Source organism: Gymnogyps californianus, chromosome Z (genome assembly GCF_018139145.2).
Source record: "Gymnogyps californianus isolate 813 chromosome Z, ASM1813914v2, whole genome shotgun sequence".
Taxonomy (NCBI): domain Eukaryota; kingdom Metazoa; phylum Chordata; class Aves; order Accipitriformes; family Cathartidae; genus Gymnogyps; species Gymnogyps californianus.
The window spans coordinates 70,703,220-70,720,682 of record NC_059500.1 but is presented as its reverse complement, the minus strand read 5'-3'; the positions used below and the strand labels follow the sequence as shown (position 1 = coordinate 70,720,682).

Below are 17,463 nucleotides of genomic sequence, written 5' to 3'. Positions count from 1 at the left end.
TCTTGTTTACAGGAAATGCAAGTATATGAAAGAAAGATGTATACTGTTTCTAGGCTAGAGCCTGGAAGAGATTTACATGATTGTTTTGGTTTACAGTTTCCTGCTTCTTTCTTTCCTGTTAATACTTGAATGGAAAAAGGCAAAGAAAAAAACATTTTTCTATACCCCAGTCCCCGATTCAACAACCATCACTGTATCACTAATACTGATGATGGAGTCATCCGGGCAGAAGGACACACTTGGTTTCTTCTTTTCCTCCTTCTCTTTCATTTGTTTCATATCACGCCTCTTTTGTCTGTCAACATATTAATTACAAATAAAAAATAAGAACCACACTGAAATAATAAAAATACCTATCATTGTTTTCTAAGAAACATTACTATTAAGAAATAAACACTGAAATGAAGGTGGAAAAGACAAACACAACTGCTGCATACAGATCAGTTCAATGGACTATTTTCGCCTACCAGAAATCTACATAAAATTGTTGTAGGAACTCATAAAAATACTTAACAATCACATCAAAATCTGTTGTCTAATAAGCTATTTATATCAAATATCACAAACTGCATAACATTCCGTATCTATATTTTGTGTATAGTAAAATAATCATTACCACACAAAATGCCTGTAAGGAATCTATAAGAAATACTCCAGCAAGAAACAAACCTCTGTTATCACTGAAACTTTCTAATTAACTACTTTACTTAAAAAATTGCAAATTTGCTTTAATATCTGGTAGGCAGATTATAAGACAATTGTAGCTTCAAGCATTTCAGCTGATAATATCAAAACAGTTATTCTAAACTCCAGCTGCAGTTACTTAGGTATCAATTGTTTTTCACCTTAAGAGTAAAAAACTCATCTTAGAGTCTGTGTTTCCAAGTGCCAGAGTTAAAGCATCATAATCAGAAGCAAGTGTTCTGTTCTAGATGCGATGATGCCATTAACTCTTCCATGGAAAACACAGATCTGTGAAAAGTCAGGAATCTACTGACATTGTATAAGAACTGAACAAAGATATGCACGCAGCTTAAACAAACTGTTTTAACTGCTTGTGCAATCAATTAACAAAGAATAAATCAAATTTCACAAGTGATGAATAACATACCTAGCAAAACAAAATGAAATATCCCTTGAGCAGGAATTTTGCTAATCACTGTCTGGATTCAGAAAGAGAGTCTCTATCTTGAATTATACTGAAAAAGCATAACTCTTTCCTTCTTGAAGACTACTACTAACAGTGATGATATGCAGTGCAGACAGCAGCCTATTAAGATTCATTGTGTAAGCAGCAAAGTATTTCATAAACAGTATACAGCAAACAGACAGATGACAATAAGACTTTAAACCACAGATACCGGTATGAAAAACACATTTCCCCTTGCATCTTCTTCCTATCAGCCTAGTAAGAGCAACAACCCCTTCATGCCCTAATGCTATCCTTCTCCTGCTGTGTCTTTACTAATATTTGCTATTTTATTCTCCTCCAAGAGAATTACATCCAATCCCACTTTATTTGAAGTTGCTGTAAAAAGTCCCACTGATTTCAAAGCTAGAAGGTACAGGTTACCAGTAAATCTTTCAAAATGAAGGCCTACTTTAAAAGTTTGGCTTGCCTTTTTCTATTATTCTGCACATCTCTTCGTTCAAATGGTTCAACATCAGTTTTTAGTAACTGGATAGGTTCAGTTTGCTCTTGTCCAAAGGAAGTACTGGGCACAGTATGATGCTGGTGGCGTTGCTCAAATGCAATGAGATCTTGAAGTGGAATGAGTTTTGGTGCCTGAAAGTGTTCGGAGAGAGAAAGAAGCAAAAATGAAACAATGATACAGGAAACAGAGAAGGGAAGCCCAGTCAGATTGGATGAAAACAGCAGGTCCAGTTTGGATCTCAGTTATACAAACACAATTTCTATAGCAATTTGTAGAGAAAGTGAAAATGTAATATTAACAGCATCAGACCAGAATCTCAGCTAATGTGTACATGTGTAAACTATTTTCTGAAACTAAACTAAAAGATGTGAATTTTCTCCATAGAATGCATTTCACTAATATTTGCTACACATTTGTATGTAGTTGAGGATGAAGGTAGGAACTGTGCAATGTAGACAAGGACTGAAGAAGCACCTTTCAAGGAAAAACATTTCCATTCTTTTCAACTGGAATGCACAAGCATGTAAGAGTCTATCAGAACAACATTTTTCAAAACATCAAGTTCTCAACACCCAGAAGATAAGGTTTTCTTACCAAACCTTTTAGCATTCCATTTCTGCCCTTACATAAGAGGATTTCTTATTACATTCTTTGTATTTCTGTAAATAACTCTATTAAAATTTCTGTAAAAACAGAACTATTTTTTACCATATAAGTATTATCCAGTATTTCAGATACTAAATTCCTTACTTTCATCACTAATGGGCTGACTGTTGAACTATGGAATGTGGAATCAATCTAACATCATTAAAAACATTTCCAAGCTTGCAGCCTGCCTCATATTGACATGCCAATAAGAAGGTACCTTAGTTCCAGATCCCTTCTGGTAGCTGTGCTGAACACTTCCAAATTCCATAGTGTGAAAACATCAACTTATTTTTGATGAGTAGGAAACCATGAAACTGAAAAAACCCTACAAGTTAGAAAAATATATTATTATAATCCAGTACCTTCTTTTTTTCAGGTAAATTAGCATGGAGTAGTGATATTCCTGTGTGCTGTAGTGTTTCTCTACAGTCAGTCTCCTTTGTTGCAGGTTTAACAGGTATTAAAGTAGTAGTGATTGGCTGCCTTACAACTGGTGGAAGTCTAGGTACTGAGTCAAGTTGCAAGTGCAACAGTGGAATACCAGCCAGGTTCTGAGTGATCAGTGCTTTGCCCATATTCACATTTGCAGAGAACTGCTGCCGAGGTGAAATTTCTTGCTGTCCTTCATACTGATCTAGATTCAGGTGTTTGGGAGGTCCCTTATGCACTGTTTCTGCCCATCTTTTTTCTTCCTCATGCATTTGCCTTGGGATCTCCAGGTCATATCTACTCATGTTCAAATCTTCTTTTGACTTACTCTTTCTTGGTGTGTATGATGACTGATGGTTCCGTAAGGAATGTGATGAACTCCAAGCTACTCGTGGTACTGGGGGTGGTCTAGCAAAAGCTGATGACATTTCTATTGGATGTAAAAATGTCGGTTTGAAATGATAACCTGATTCAAGCTTAAGCAAAGGAAATCCATTTGAGTAATTCAAGTTTTTTTCAATAGGGATAAGCTTTGGTGTTTTCTGGATGTCCGAGGAAGGAACTAGGAGATGAAGTGGTTTAGTAGGTGCTGAAGCATGCAAATCTTGAGATGGTGGCATAAATCCTGTTTCTTTGCTGTGGCTTTTTAATAGGCTTAAAGAAACATTCACATCCAGATGATTCTAAATCAGAAAAGCAAACAAAACAGCATTTACAAGTACCTTGAAATAGCAACCATGCACTAAATATACACAAAAATGGTATAAATCTTTTTTGTCTACAGCTATCATTACAAAAACATTTCCTAATTTAACAGGACAGATAACATATCAAATATACAGAACAGTCTTCATAAATGACACTTTGATATTCCTACTTTTAAATGGCCATTGTTGCTTTCATCTCTTAAACTATTCCTTGGTTGAAAATCGGAGCTCTTTTGACCAGGTTTTCCTTTATCTTCTTGAGTGGGCAGTTGTGTTTTCAGAGAGCTATTGCCTTCGGCAGTGTGTGCAGGCTGGCTTCCTTCCAGGTGAACAGATTGATGCTGCTGCAAAATTGGTTGCACATTTGGCAGGCTGGCAAAGGATGACTGCACTATTTGCATTAAACTCATGAAGTTGATTTGCTGGAGCTGGATACACACACACAAAGTTAACACTGTACACAACTTTAACAGGAATCTTATCAAAAATTCTATGTCTAGGCTATGCTGTAACTGTTCATTATCCTGTTAATATGGGTGACAAAATAAACAATATCCCAAAGTTTCAATAATGATTCATTTGTATGATTGTTTATTGTACTGGACTTTTTTTTAAGATACATTAAAAACCTGCCACAAACAGATATGCTAAAGCAAGACAAATTCCTTCACTTTTTTTGTGAAGTGCGAGTAAATGTAAGGTCACATAAAATTGCCTCAATGTACTAACAAAAATTAAATCCTACTATAGCTGCAAAGTTACTAAAGCTTCAGGATTTTTCCTAATCTATACTATTAGAGCACACTCAGTTATGTGAATTAAAACACACTCAAACTTTTATTGTTATATTACTCGTTTTCTTGAGTCAAAAGCAAGAGTTAAGTCTAAAATAAGTCTTCACAGTAGTTTACGTGGAACTGGTAATCTCTTTCAAAAACAATCACACACACAATACCTTTAAAACAGTAATTATCTCCATTGTTTTAAATAACACAGTTGGTACTGTGAACACTATTTTCAATAATGAGATGCTCTCACCTGAACTAACTTAAACATTTCATCTTGGAGCATCTGCCTGACAGTTTCTGATGTGTTTAGTTTCTCTTCTGTAGGGACTTCTTCCTTCACTTCTTGCTTCTTTGCACAAATGGAAGTATTGGAGGCAGCACTTGACATAGTTGACACAACAGTCTGAGAAGGCTGACCGTTACTTAGAGAAATCTCTGTATTACTTAAGAAGGAAAAGAACAAATCTATGAAAAACATTCATAGTTCAGAATACCTATATGAGGTTGTCTTAAACCAATTCAGAAAATTTTAAAGAGATCTTCATTTTTCTAAAGCATAATTAATTTGTAGGAACAATTTAATAATTAACACTGCACAATTGTCATTGGACAGTACGTATGACATCTTTTTCCTAATGCTTCCTAATATATTGAATGAAAAACAGTAGTAAAGATGTAAGTTCTATCTGATTTTTTTAGTCACAAGGGTATCTGAAATGTTATCTTCGCTAGAGATACAGGCAGAAAACAATGATTTGACAGAAAGAGGCTCTTGTTAGTCATAAAACCAAACAGCTGATGGAAAATGGAGAAGGACATTATCAGCTGAAATAAGAGAGATGGCAGATTCACTTTCACTTAAATAATTAAATGTGCCTTTATATATTTGGAATTAAAAATCAACAACAAAATTTCACATCAGAAAACAATTAAAAATAAATAACATGTACCAGATGATGCAATATATTCCATTTTCTCACAGAGTTAATTAGGTCTTTTAGTAGGTAAAGACTATTAAGTAGATGTCCTTAAATGAAGAAGAGAGGGTTAGGATTTACATTAAGTTATAAAGAAACTGAAGGACTTTACCTACATCAACAGAAATTGACCCAAAAGACATTTCTCTATTTAAGAAAAATGCTGACATTGCTACGGGTACAGGCAACCTTTGGAGGATTTTTCTCAACTGAACAGGACGGCCTCCAAGCATGTGAAGAAACAGAAGCATAAATCAATGGCTAATGAGTAATACTGAAAAGGTTTTGGATATGTAATAGGTGTGAAGGGGCACAGGAAATCTTTTGGAAGACAATTAGAATATGTAAGCATGGCCTGAAACCCTGAAAGTTTGAGAGAAGTTTTTTTAAAAAAGCTGGCATGAAAAACTCAAGAAGGAAACGAGACTAGAGACACATGAAAATGGAATCCAAAGGGATGTGTAGTTCAGATCTTCCTCTAAACTGAAAAAACTCATAGGACTGTTCTAGAAGTGAAAGCCTGAGATTGACTCCTGGCTCCTTTTCCCAATTCCAACATTATCCCTGTTTATAGAAATATTATGTATATATTTATGTGTATCTAGCAGATGCTGTAGGACACATACATTTTAACAATTTAATAAAAATATGAATATAGGTTTATAATGATATATGGTTACATAAAACACCTAAACAATAACTTCTATAGTAGTATTATATAATGATTCTGTCTGGAACCAGAAAAAAGAAGTATCACTTCTCTTGAAATCTGGTAGCTCTGAATTAACATGTTTCATTCATGTGATATTCTGGACAACACACAAGAGTATATGATCCTCAAGGATTACAGTACAAAAAGGTTTCAAGAAAGGCTACTTAGTACTACGGTTTGCAGGTACAATATAATATACCTGCAAATATTTCGTAATCAAATCTACACATCATGTTACTTCAGACTGAAAATTTAATAGGGATAGTCCATTTTTTATTGTATAAAACATTATAGGTTTATCTTACCTGGGAACTTCTGCATCTTGTTCTAAAGAGAATGAGTGAGAAATGGTGCTAGTAACAACCTCAGCCATGCTATAAAGAAAAAATAAGTATTGTAAATACTACAATAATTTGTTATGCTGTTTATTTTCATTTTATATACATTCATATACATACACGTGTGTGTGTGTGTGTGTGTGTGTATATATATAAAACCTCCTGAAAAAGTATTTTAATTAGTTTGAGATAAAATACCTGAAAGCCACCTGATCAGAGCTATACTGATCTGCATTGCTTCAATTACTGCATGACACTGCAATTTGAGCTGGCAAATATTGACATTCATGCTTTGTCTCCCTAGCAATCAGAAACTGGCTCAAACAAAAGCACTGAAAAGGTTCTGCCTATTCAACACAAACAGCAGGCAAAAAAGAGGTTGATCTGAGTTGACAAAAGAAGAAAAAATCCAATTTAAGCAATACTGTTAATATCATTACAATCTGCATAACTAAAAAAGAAAAGCCAGTATCATAAGAAATCCTTGAGGGGCATCTTATGTGTAGTTATTTTTGTTTCTTTCAAAACAAAAACATACCAGTTTAAAACAGTAGAGGATTCTAAGTCTTTCTAAAATTAAGCCATTTAACAGTTTTTCACAAATATTATATATACACAGGAATATTTATTTATATGCCATCACAATTAATAAGAATTTTTAAGACATTCAGGCACTGTATATCAGAGGAAAACATTTCATTACTACAGATTTGGCGGATTCAAGAAGGAAGCTAACTGAAATAATAAAAATAGGTCGGTATTTTTCTGTCATTAAACGAAAAAATCTCAAAAGACCAAGATTCCTCATGGTAAACATAACGAACCCTGTGTTTACAGAATACAGAGTTTCTTCCCTTGAAAAACTTGAGAGAAATCAAACTGAGCAGTAATCCATTCAAACAGATGATGTGACAATCAGGTTTATGGACTGTTTCTATAATTTTTATATACATTATATTATAAATGTAGAGCTATTTTAAAACATACAATTTTAAAAATATTATAATGAAGTAAATTTCTTAAGTTGTGTAAAATACCCCCCTCCCTCTTTCAGGAGCTAACAAGCTTATCGCCCATATCCATTTTTATCTCACCTTCTGCTTCCTAGACACCAACCTCTCTTTCTTCCATGTTGTGTAACAAATTAACTGTTAAAATTTCCTAGAGTAACAGCTCTCCACCTGTATTTAGCCTGAAGATGCTGCTCCTGTTTCAGGTCTGGAGAAGGAACTGTGTATCTGAAAGCTTTTCCAGTTATTCTCTATTCTTTTCCCAGATATAAAATACACCTTGCCACAAACCACGCCTCTTTTATTTGATCATTACTAAAATAACCACTCATCCACCCAGCACTTTGTATACGTGAAATGCCTGTACAATTGAAATAGAAGATGACTGAAATTTTGTTTCAAACTATGAGTTTGTTGCTAGAAACAACACCAAGAACCCATTGAGAATTCACTGGATACCATAATTAACAAAACTAAGCAAAGTTAAAACAGAAATTAAAACAACAAAAAAAAGTCTCTCACACATTCTGTTCAGCCTTTCCTTTCTTCGTTTTTTCTGCCTTTTGATCTTCCTGGGGACTATCTACATCTGAAATGGAGGCCTGCTGGAATATAAAAAGACGCATCCGAACTTGCAAATTTTTATATCCCCCTTCTGCTTCAATAAAGCATTATTTTATTAGCCTAAGGCAAACATACTTTTGATTAATCAACCACTTGAAAAAAATCTGACTGAAAAATAATCAAAATTACATACTTACTGGAGGACAGCTACAGATCAGAAATAAGGAGATATCCTAATGATTCATCTGAGCATCTCTCTTTTTAAGTCATTATTATGAGTTTTTATTTTCAAATTCATATCCATATAGTACCCTGGAAATATACTCTGCTAATCTTGCACTCCCTAGGTAAAGATGAAAATGTGGAAACAACCCTATTATAGACAAACTATCTACAAACTAAGAAACTGAAACAAATGCAGGATTTTACACATGCCACAGATTCACTAGAGTAAAATGCACTGTAGAACTGAAGGCCACAATACATTTATTGTTTCTAATCCCATTAACAGCACTGGATCTAGACCACTACAAGTAATTAAACCAATGGCATTGCAATTCACATTTCAGCATAATAGCCCTTAGCCAATTTCAAAGAAAGGAGACTTAAGACCAAAGATGACAGGTGAAAAAACAAGACTCGTTTACAGATCCAGACTGAGTTTTCAGACAGGAGCAAAATAAACATCTTTATATATTGAATTTAGAAACAAGCAAGCATGCAAACAAGTGGCAGAGTCTTTACTTCATCACCCTGTGACAACTTCAGAGACAGCACACATTTTTAAAGAAAAAAAGAAGTTGTTAATACAGCTTTCTAGTATAACAAAATACACATCAAAATCTGGTCTATTAACCAGAAGACCATCTGCTTTTTTTTTTTTATTTACATGCTTTTGTATGTATGTGTGCATACAAAATCTTAAATATTTATATGTAGTGTTATACATTATATAGATTTAATGTAATTTTTATACATATAATTATATGCATTATATATGTAGGCATACACACATTTAGTTTTACAAACAATGAATTAATTTTCAAAAGTACTCACAGCAGATCTCACTTTACTACTGTTTAATTACTTGTGACTTTTATTCTTGATTTAAGCAGGGAAAAAAATTCACCAATCCTAAATACTTTAAGCCCTTGATTTCTTAAGTATGTTGAGGAATTCAGCATATTTTGAAAAGAGTATTCATAACAACTTGATGCTTCTATGCAACATGGTAACTTGCCTTTCCTCTTTGATGTTCTACAGGTTTGATCTTGACAGAGCTACTGGAGCTTTTTGGAGTTTCATATGGCTCCTCGAAGAACTCTACAAAATAAACACAATTACTCTGTATCAGAAAACTACATGACATACAGCACTCTTATGTGATTTCTGTCACTGGTCACATTAGTCCACTTTTTCCCTAGCGAGGAGAAAGGGGTTGAGAGATGTCTCAGCAAGTTCAAAATTTGTGTTATTACTAGTGATGATGCATGCACCTGAAGAAAGAAAAAAAAAAAGCTTATTTTCATGGTAGGAATATGATAAACTTAACCTATGCATACTCAGCTCTTACAATTTTCAAATCATATTTTACACAGTTGCATGAATATTTTTGGAATGAAAGTAAATGAGAGAATGAAATATGTTAATATACATTGTCCTATCTCTATAGCAAAAGAAGTTACGTAAGAGAAAAACTTTTCAGAAAGTCTTGAGAAAGCAATCATACAAAATTTAGTTACCATATAAATGGGATACAATCATAATTTCAATAGAACAACGAAAACTTATTTCGATTTTTTAATTAAATAAACAGAGGGATATATAATCCTATTCAGGCAAAATTCCTACTGTTTTATATGTCAGACCATAGTAAAAGGATATACCATAAAAACAAACCTTCTCTTTCTGATGTTACATCTAACTCCTCCTGAACAAATGGTCCCACTTCATTAAGATCTTCAGTCATACGAGGTACAGAATAATTCCTACGATTAATTTCCTTGTTATCAAAATATTTTGACTTTGTAGACATTCTGGTAATTGGAATTACAGAATATAATTAACAATAGAAATAATATAAGTATCTCAGTTTAAGTACGCTGTTCCTCTCAGATTGCAGGCTAGTGCATAATTGTAAAATAAACACTGCTGTGATATAATCAATGTTCATATAAATTTTCTCTCTGAATTTCACTTAAACCAAGATTAATATTATTTTTTGGTATAGCTGTGATATTTTAGTGACATTAATGGTACAGTCTTTCAGATGGGCTGTTTCCAGAAAAATGTAACCAATACATATAATCTACCAAAAATGGAAGGCATAAACTGCACCATGACTTCAAAATCATCTGGTTAAGATTACATTTATCTCCCTCACAGAAACTTCCTCTATTAACAAAAAAAGATTCTTGTCAGAGAAGACACACAAGAATGTCTCAGAATACTAATAGCAAAGGTCTTTTGTTTCTTTAGTGCAGCAGAAGATGAAGAGAAATGTCACGAAGGACTTCATGTTAAGGAATCTCCATCTTCAGAACTGTGTAAGATATTAACAAATAAAAAATTTACTGCCTTTTCCATCTATTTTTCTCACATGCACACATATGAACATAGCTAGATTACACATCCAGGGAAAAATAAACTAATGTTGTGAACTCTCATCTCAACACAAAGAAAATTATACTAAAGAGAGTGGAAGTTATCTGAATTCTTTGAGAAAATCGTGATATCAATTATATCAGAAATCTAGATTCCATTTACACATGACTGAGTTTATAAACAACCATGTACAATTCACTTCATATGCAACAGTTACATTGTTTTCTACCTAGAGGTATGTCTGCTGATGGAGAATATTTAATCTGCTTCATGCAACTGTAAACAATATGCATGAGTTTGACCATGTTGTTACTATGTATGTTACATACATACACATGTATGTAACACATAACAACAGTAGACCTCTTCATACTGACATGCTGCTTAGCTGAAGAATTACGACCAACCAGACTTCTTAGGTTAAAAAAAAAAACCACATTACCCAAAACCAGTTTCACAAAGATCATCATAGGCTTGTACACTCCGGACATCAAGAGGAGGACTGGCCAGTATGGAAGAGCCTTCATCCATACTACTTTCTTTCTCTGTCTTAGACTGGGCTTCTGATAGAGATGCAAATTCTTTCAGATATTGATTATCCGGACTCTATTAATAATAATAATGATAATGAAAATTCACTAGTTAAAAAAACGATACCCGATACTTTAAAAAATAACCCAACGATTTCATATAGTATGTTTATGCTTAACTTCATATCCTTTTCTCTATTATAGAGCTGAGAAATTCTGGATTTACAGTTGCCTGTGGATCCTGAGTTTTGCCCCTTTTTGCATTAAGTGAAGCAATGGTCCTCTGAATTATCCAAAGGAAACATAAAATACGAGAGATTTGTCAGTGTCAATTGAGCGTCAATTGTCAAAGACGCTATGTGACAAATATACTCTACACAAAGATATACAGTAAGATTTGGCCTTCATCACACGTAATACAAAACTCTAAAATTATCAGTGAAGACAGTATGAGAGGCAAAAAGCCATACATAATCATGCAGTTAGATGCATGTTCAAAATTTCGGCAGTAAGTTGTAAGTAAAATACAGGTGGCACTTGTCAGAAAACAGAAAATACAAACCAAAACCAAGATAAAATCTCTTTTGATCTGGGAGAAAAGCCTTCTCAAAAAAAACCCACAACCCTCTCCCCTGAAAACCTTTCATGTAGACTTAAAGAGGATAAGTGATCCAGTTGTCCCTAAACATAAAATAAAGCAATACTCATCAGGTTCTTCTGGCAAATCTCTTCTTTTATATTAACACACATTCTCCAACTCTGTGTAACAGTGCTAGATAGAAATTCAAAATTCACTTTTCACCATCTTTTACTAGTTTAAATACTCCAGTCAGACTGCATCTCCACTGTCCTCAAAGACAAATTAATCTAAATTCAAGTGTCCCCAGAAAAACTATTTCTTTATTCTTTGTCTTGTTTTTCCACACTCTATCTCCAATACTAGATTTCTTCAAATATGATGTCTAAAACTAGATACAGTGGCTGAACTTGAATGAATTTGCTCAAATAATGTGGTATCTAGATAAATGAGTTAGATTTTAAACAGGACTTCCAAAGAGAACTTTCATCTCCAACCAAAGTCTTCCTACAGACAGAATTCCACCATTCCTGGAATGTTTCTCTTTTCCTAGCAACCCTCAAAGGAAAGGCTATTAATCAATATTCCAGGTTTTACTGAGAACAGAACTATAAGGTGAAAGATGTGTGTGATCTTCTTTACTGGCATAACTAACTCACACATTTCATTGACACTTAACCCACCCTCTTTCTTACCTTAAATTTTACGCTCTTTGCTTGAGATCCGTCGCTGTATAAGTGTTCTAAAAGCCACAAAGAAGTAAGGACAGCAGCTGCTGAAGTTTTCACATGTATCACAGGGAGAATCTCTTCTAAGGAATCTTGTTTAGTGGAACCACAGAGCAGTCTTTTATCAGACCATCTGATCATCCACTCAAGCAATTTTGCAATATTGCTCAGCTTACCAATCAATTCTATAGCTAGTTCTTCTCCTGGTACAATATCAACTGTATCAACAGTTTTGTAAATGTATTTAGAAGTTGCCTGAGTTTGCAGGCTAGAGAAATGATGGTTAGGAAGGGCCTGGCTTGCTGGTGCAACAGTGACTTCTTGATTGTCACTCTGAGCTCTGTAAATTGACTTGTGTTTTAAACCAAATAATCCTTCATTAAGTCCTTTCATTAGGTTATTCACAGAAGGTTCTGTTTTCTGTACAATGGACTGTACAATGGTTGGATTTTCCAAAATATTTTGTTTTTCATTATAGACAGACACTGTTTCAGGATCACAAGACGCCAGGGTGACAGTATAGGAAGATCCTGCTCTAAACACACTTTGGCTTCTAGTTTTGCCTTGTCGACGTTTTAGTGTTGTATGAACATCAAAAAAGAGAGAGTTTAATTCATGCTCTCGAAGAAGTCCAGAAAAGCTAGTAAGAAATGGAATTCCAAGGTCACTGTACTTTATCAGGTCTCTCTCAAGAACATAACTCAAAAACAGTTCTAAAAAAATAACATATTCATCATCATCACGTTCAAATTCCCATGAACCAACTATAGGCAAATTACACTGATTATGCATGTCTTTTCCATATACTTTGTCTTTATGTTTTGTTTTCCAGTTAAGAGCTTTTATCCTGCATGTGGTATTTTTGCTACCTATTTCTCCTTGTCTCGGATGTTCATTATCCCTGTAAGACAACAAACATAAGTACCGTTAACACCAAAATCCATTTTAAGAAGAATTACATGAAAAAGTAAGTAAATGCAGTATTAGTTCCTTTTCTTCCTCTGTTGTTAAAAATGGGAAACTAACAACCCCAAATTTACATTAATACAATGTTAGGGTGGCAAATTAATCAAATGAAAATTCCCTAGTTCTTACATAGACAGCAACTCAGCAGTATCATATATGAACATGGTCATAGCTGATAATAATTTACACTTCAACAACATATTAGTCACATAGTAACTGACACAACATTGACAGTTCTAAGATTTGTTAAATTTGTAATTCTTCATTTGATAAATTACCCAAAGTGACAATGCTGTTTGGTGAAAAGATTACTTGAAGAGTAAGAGATAAGTTTTTTCTTTTTTTTTATTTAAATAGAAAGCTTTCTGCTGCAATTTTTTTCATACCTTTGGAGTGAAGGTGTTTCAGCTCTCATTTCTTCTGTAAACAAAACATCAGAAAGTGTATCTGCTGTGTCAGCATCACTATATACCTGAGGATTCCCAAGATCAGTAAGTGTGCTTCTGCTTAGACTAGTGCCTAATGAGAATCTGTCATAACAGTGTTCCTCATCATCTGCTGCGCCCTCTTCTGCTGGCTCCCAAATATTAATTTCTATGGGGCCTATATTCCTTATTACACGTCTCAAGGCCTTCATTCTCACTTTCTCAGTAGCCTGTATAACAATAGACATCATTTCTTCACTTTCAGGACCTACCAAAAGAAAAAAAAAACAAGAGATTTTAAATGCAAACTCCTCAGTTTTCAATTATTCTCTCAAATTGATACATGAATGAACTTTGAATCATCATAAATTGTAGCCATTTAGCATACACACAGAAACTGTGATAAAGTGAAGAAACACCATCAACTTTGAAGTCATGATATTCTGTTATTGGTACACACATATCAGAAAGAAAATACAGATTTTGCCACACCACTCTCCCAAAGTTGTCTAACTGGAAACTATAACAATTGTTTTACATGGGGCATGAGAGAAGGTATTGTCACAACTAATAAGTAGAGTAAAAAAGAAATTTATTTAATATTTCCTGAAGAAGGATGCACACTACCTTTAACAATACTGTGTCTGAGTCGCTGCTGAAGTCTATGATATTTATCTCTTAGTGGAACTCTTATATCTTCAGGATTAGGAAATGCTTTTACGAAAATCTCTGCCACCTGCACAAAATAAAGTATCTTTTCAAGTAGCTAACGTACAAGTAAGGTATAATTTCCAACAGAACTTACACCACTAGAAAGTCTAACCAGTACCTTTTACAAAGAGAAGAAACATTTGTGATAATCTCTATTGCTTTTGTTCTAGCTTTAATGTCTTTTACCTTTTTCACTGGTGGCAATTCTCCAAGCAGACTCAAAATTACATCTTGAACTAATTCTTCCATGTTCATGAACCTGCAGAAAGGAAGCATTCGACAAGCCCACTCCACTGCATTCAGACAATGCTCAACTGTGGAGGCATCATATTCATTCTTCTTCGCATCCTAAAAAAAATCCCTTGCTATAGAAACATTAATTGATACGAACAATATACTTCAGCTAAATTATTCATACGTTTCAAACTGTAATGATTATTCCCTAGCCAACAGAAAAGAAAAATCTCTAACTTAACTGCCAAACAGAGAAGTATATGATGCTAGGAGACAGATCAAGGTTGCAATGGATCACAACTTACATTAAAAAAAAAAAAAAAAAAGCTTTTTTTAAACCAGCCTAGGAAATAATTCCATTAACACTCTGCTGAAGAGTCTGTTTGCAGTCACTTAGAGTAAAACTTGAGGATTTGACTAAACTAGCCGTAACTGATTAAATATACTGAATTACCAGGTGAAGTAAGTAATTTTACTGTGACTTCAGGTGACCATAAATTCTTTCTTGGGAGCAAGATATTTAAGCCAGCCAAGAGGCTTTTAAGATGGATCTGGTTATTTCGAAACAGTCAGTGGTTTCTATCTCATTTGTCACTGTCGCACAAAGCACAGAAAAATCAGAAAATGCTACTACTTGAAATAGAGCCATCCTGTTTATTTGAAGCTTGATTCTTCTGGTGAAGAGAAATTTTGGACTTGTTTTAAAAAGGAAGTTACCTTTGCTAAGGACAGCTGAGTTGCTAGACTAGATAGGACAAAAATCGACATCTGTACTGTTACAAAATATATGACAAATATGTTAGTAGTTTCTTTCTTTTTCTTCCTTGACCTCTGACATCAAATGATGAGGGTATAAATAGAGAAAACATCATTAAATTTTACTATTTTTCATTATTCTTTTTGAAAACCATGTATATTTAATGCACCAAAACCCACATTTTTTGGTGCGTTAAATACCCACTGGTCAGGAAACACCCAAAATATCTTAATCTAATGGAAAAAAAAAAAAAAAAGTAAATACTTAGGTAGACAAGTGTAGAAACCATTGCTCTTCTGGCAGTATCTCTTCAATTATCTGAGTTAAATACCAAGCAAAAGCGCAACAGAAATACTATTAGAAAGACGTAGTTCACATGGACAGCACTATTCGGTAGCATCAAATACTTACTGCACATTATAGCACTGTATTAATCTTGTCCTATTACGCAAACCAAAGTTCTCACAGAAATATATAGCAGACCTTTAGAACTCTTCTTATAGCTTTATGCAATTAAAATGTATCTTTACTGTATTAGTAATATAATTACCTTATGATTGTTAATATTTTCCCTTGCAGTTTGGTACCGCCTACATGTGTCAGACAATCTTTCACGAACATGAAACATCCAACACAATGCACACAGCTCTCTGAACCAACCTACGACACAAATATGCAATGTGGTGAGATTCTATTTAAATAAACGAAATAAAACAGCTTGAGATTTCTAGCTAGAAGAAAGGACTTAGCATTATCTTAACAGTAGTTAAAGAAAAAAATTACTCATTCTTGAGTTTTCAATAGTGCTCTGCAGCTAGAGCTCTTTAGTCCCACTTAGTGTTCATATTCTTTCACATCTGTCAGATCTATAACACACACAACAATCCAGTACAGCAACTTTCAGATTAAGAGTTTTGATAATTAACATAAAAGCTGGAAAGGGAACGTGTTTCTGCACACACTGCAGTATAGTATTTCAAGCTAATAAGAGTTTCTTTGCACCTGTGGATTCTCACTTGTGTTCTTTTTTTCCAGCTCTAAATTATTCTATTTTATTGCATACAGACCTAAAATTTTACAGGTAGTATCATCAAACTGATGGTCTCCAGAAGATGCAGATCTATAGAAAACAGTGTGGAAATTGGAGTAACGAAGCAAAGTCTCTGGGAATGGACTCAGTGAAGGAAGAGATCCTTTCATTCGAATCTATAGATAGTAAAAATAAAGAAATAAATAAACAATCAAAATGGAAATAAAAATCAGTTAAAGTTTTGTAGGTATCACTACTAAATGTACAGCCTCTCAGTTATTAGCAGAATACTGCCAAGATCAGTATTCTGCTTAAGCTTGCTTTCCATTTTCTTCAAATCAGTACTCTGAAAATCCATTTAAAGGAGTATGTTTAGTATGAGCTATGGCACAAAAAATGCTTTTGTTTGCATGGTACTCATGATACTCATGATTACCGTGAAATACAAGAGCAACAAAGTATAAGAAGCACTAAGATCACAATTAAGAAACCAGCTTAATCCAACACAGTCCAGGCTGCTCTCAACCAAGGCAGACTAGTTTTCCCTCCTGTTTCAGTTGGTACTTCTGACCAACTCCCTGTGCCAGCATTAAGCATGTGACCATGCAATGAGTAAACAGAAGGAAATATTTGGCAGTCAGACCAGTTCCTGATCGGGATCACTGCATGAATGCTGGGGCAGAGGGGCTGAGCGAAGGCACTCAGTCACACACCCCCCTTCTGTAGCAAGTCAACCCTCTTTAAGTGGCTGTATAACAACAACCTAGGAAAAGCCTGAGTTTACACAAAATTTTTTAATCAATATATTCTGAGCTTGGTTCGTGCAAACAAAACACACGAGTAGAACGAAATCTTAAAAGTCCCATGCTCTGTACACTAAGATGACCACTTTACCTGAAGTGACCATCATGTTCTCTGTTATATATTCAACCCTAAGTGATCTGGAACACACTTTCAGTTAACAGCTATAACTCCCAATTAAAATCAGCTTGTTTCTTTCAAATGGAGAAAGAAATGAGTTTGTACATTACCAAATGGGTACAGAAAGACATTTAGAAGGAGACACTTTATGA

General features: G+C 34.2%; 1 protein-coding gene across 1 annotated transcript in view; it reads right to left on the bottom strand.

Moving 5' to 3' along the window:
* CPLANE1 (ciliogenesis and planar polarity effector complex subunit 1) overlaps window positions 1-17,463 on the bottom strand; it is a 63,164-nt gene that overhangs the window by 20,336 nt on the left and 25,365 nt on the right. The window contains exons 20-35 of the mRNA XM_050912520.1: window positions 16,428-16,566; window positions 15,911-16,020; window positions 14,556-14,717; window positions 14,286-14,394; window positions 13,620-13,926; window positions 12,235-13,168; window positions 10,875-11,038; window positions 9,728-9,864; window positions 9,069-9,151; window positions 7,787-7,869; window positions 6,222-6,290; window positions 4,478-4,670; window positions 3,610-3,867; window positions 2,666-3,415; window positions 1,620-1,786; window positions 166-295 (exon numbers count right to left, since the gene is read on the bottom strand). Coding sequence (XP_050768477.1) covers window positions 166-295; window positions 1,620-1,786; window positions 2,666-3,415; window positions 3,610-3,867; window positions 4,478-4,670; window positions 6,222-6,290; window positions 7,787-7,869; window positions 9,069-9,151; window positions 9,728-9,864; window positions 10,875-11,038; window positions 12,235-13,168; window positions 13,620-13,926; window positions 14,286-14,394; window positions 14,556-14,717; window positions 15,911-16,020; window positions 16,428-16,566 — 3,795 coding nt within the window. The remainder of the gene's footprint in view (window positions 1-165; window positions 296-1,619; window positions 1,787-2,665; window positions 3,416-3,609; window positions 3,868-4,477; window positions 4,671-6,221; window positions 6,291-7,786; window positions 7,870-9,068; window positions 9,152-9,727; window positions 9,865-10,874; window positions 11,039-12,234; window positions 13,169-13,619; window positions 13,927-14,285; window positions 14,395-14,555; window positions 14,718-15,910; window positions 16,021-16,427; window positions 16,567-17,463) is intronic.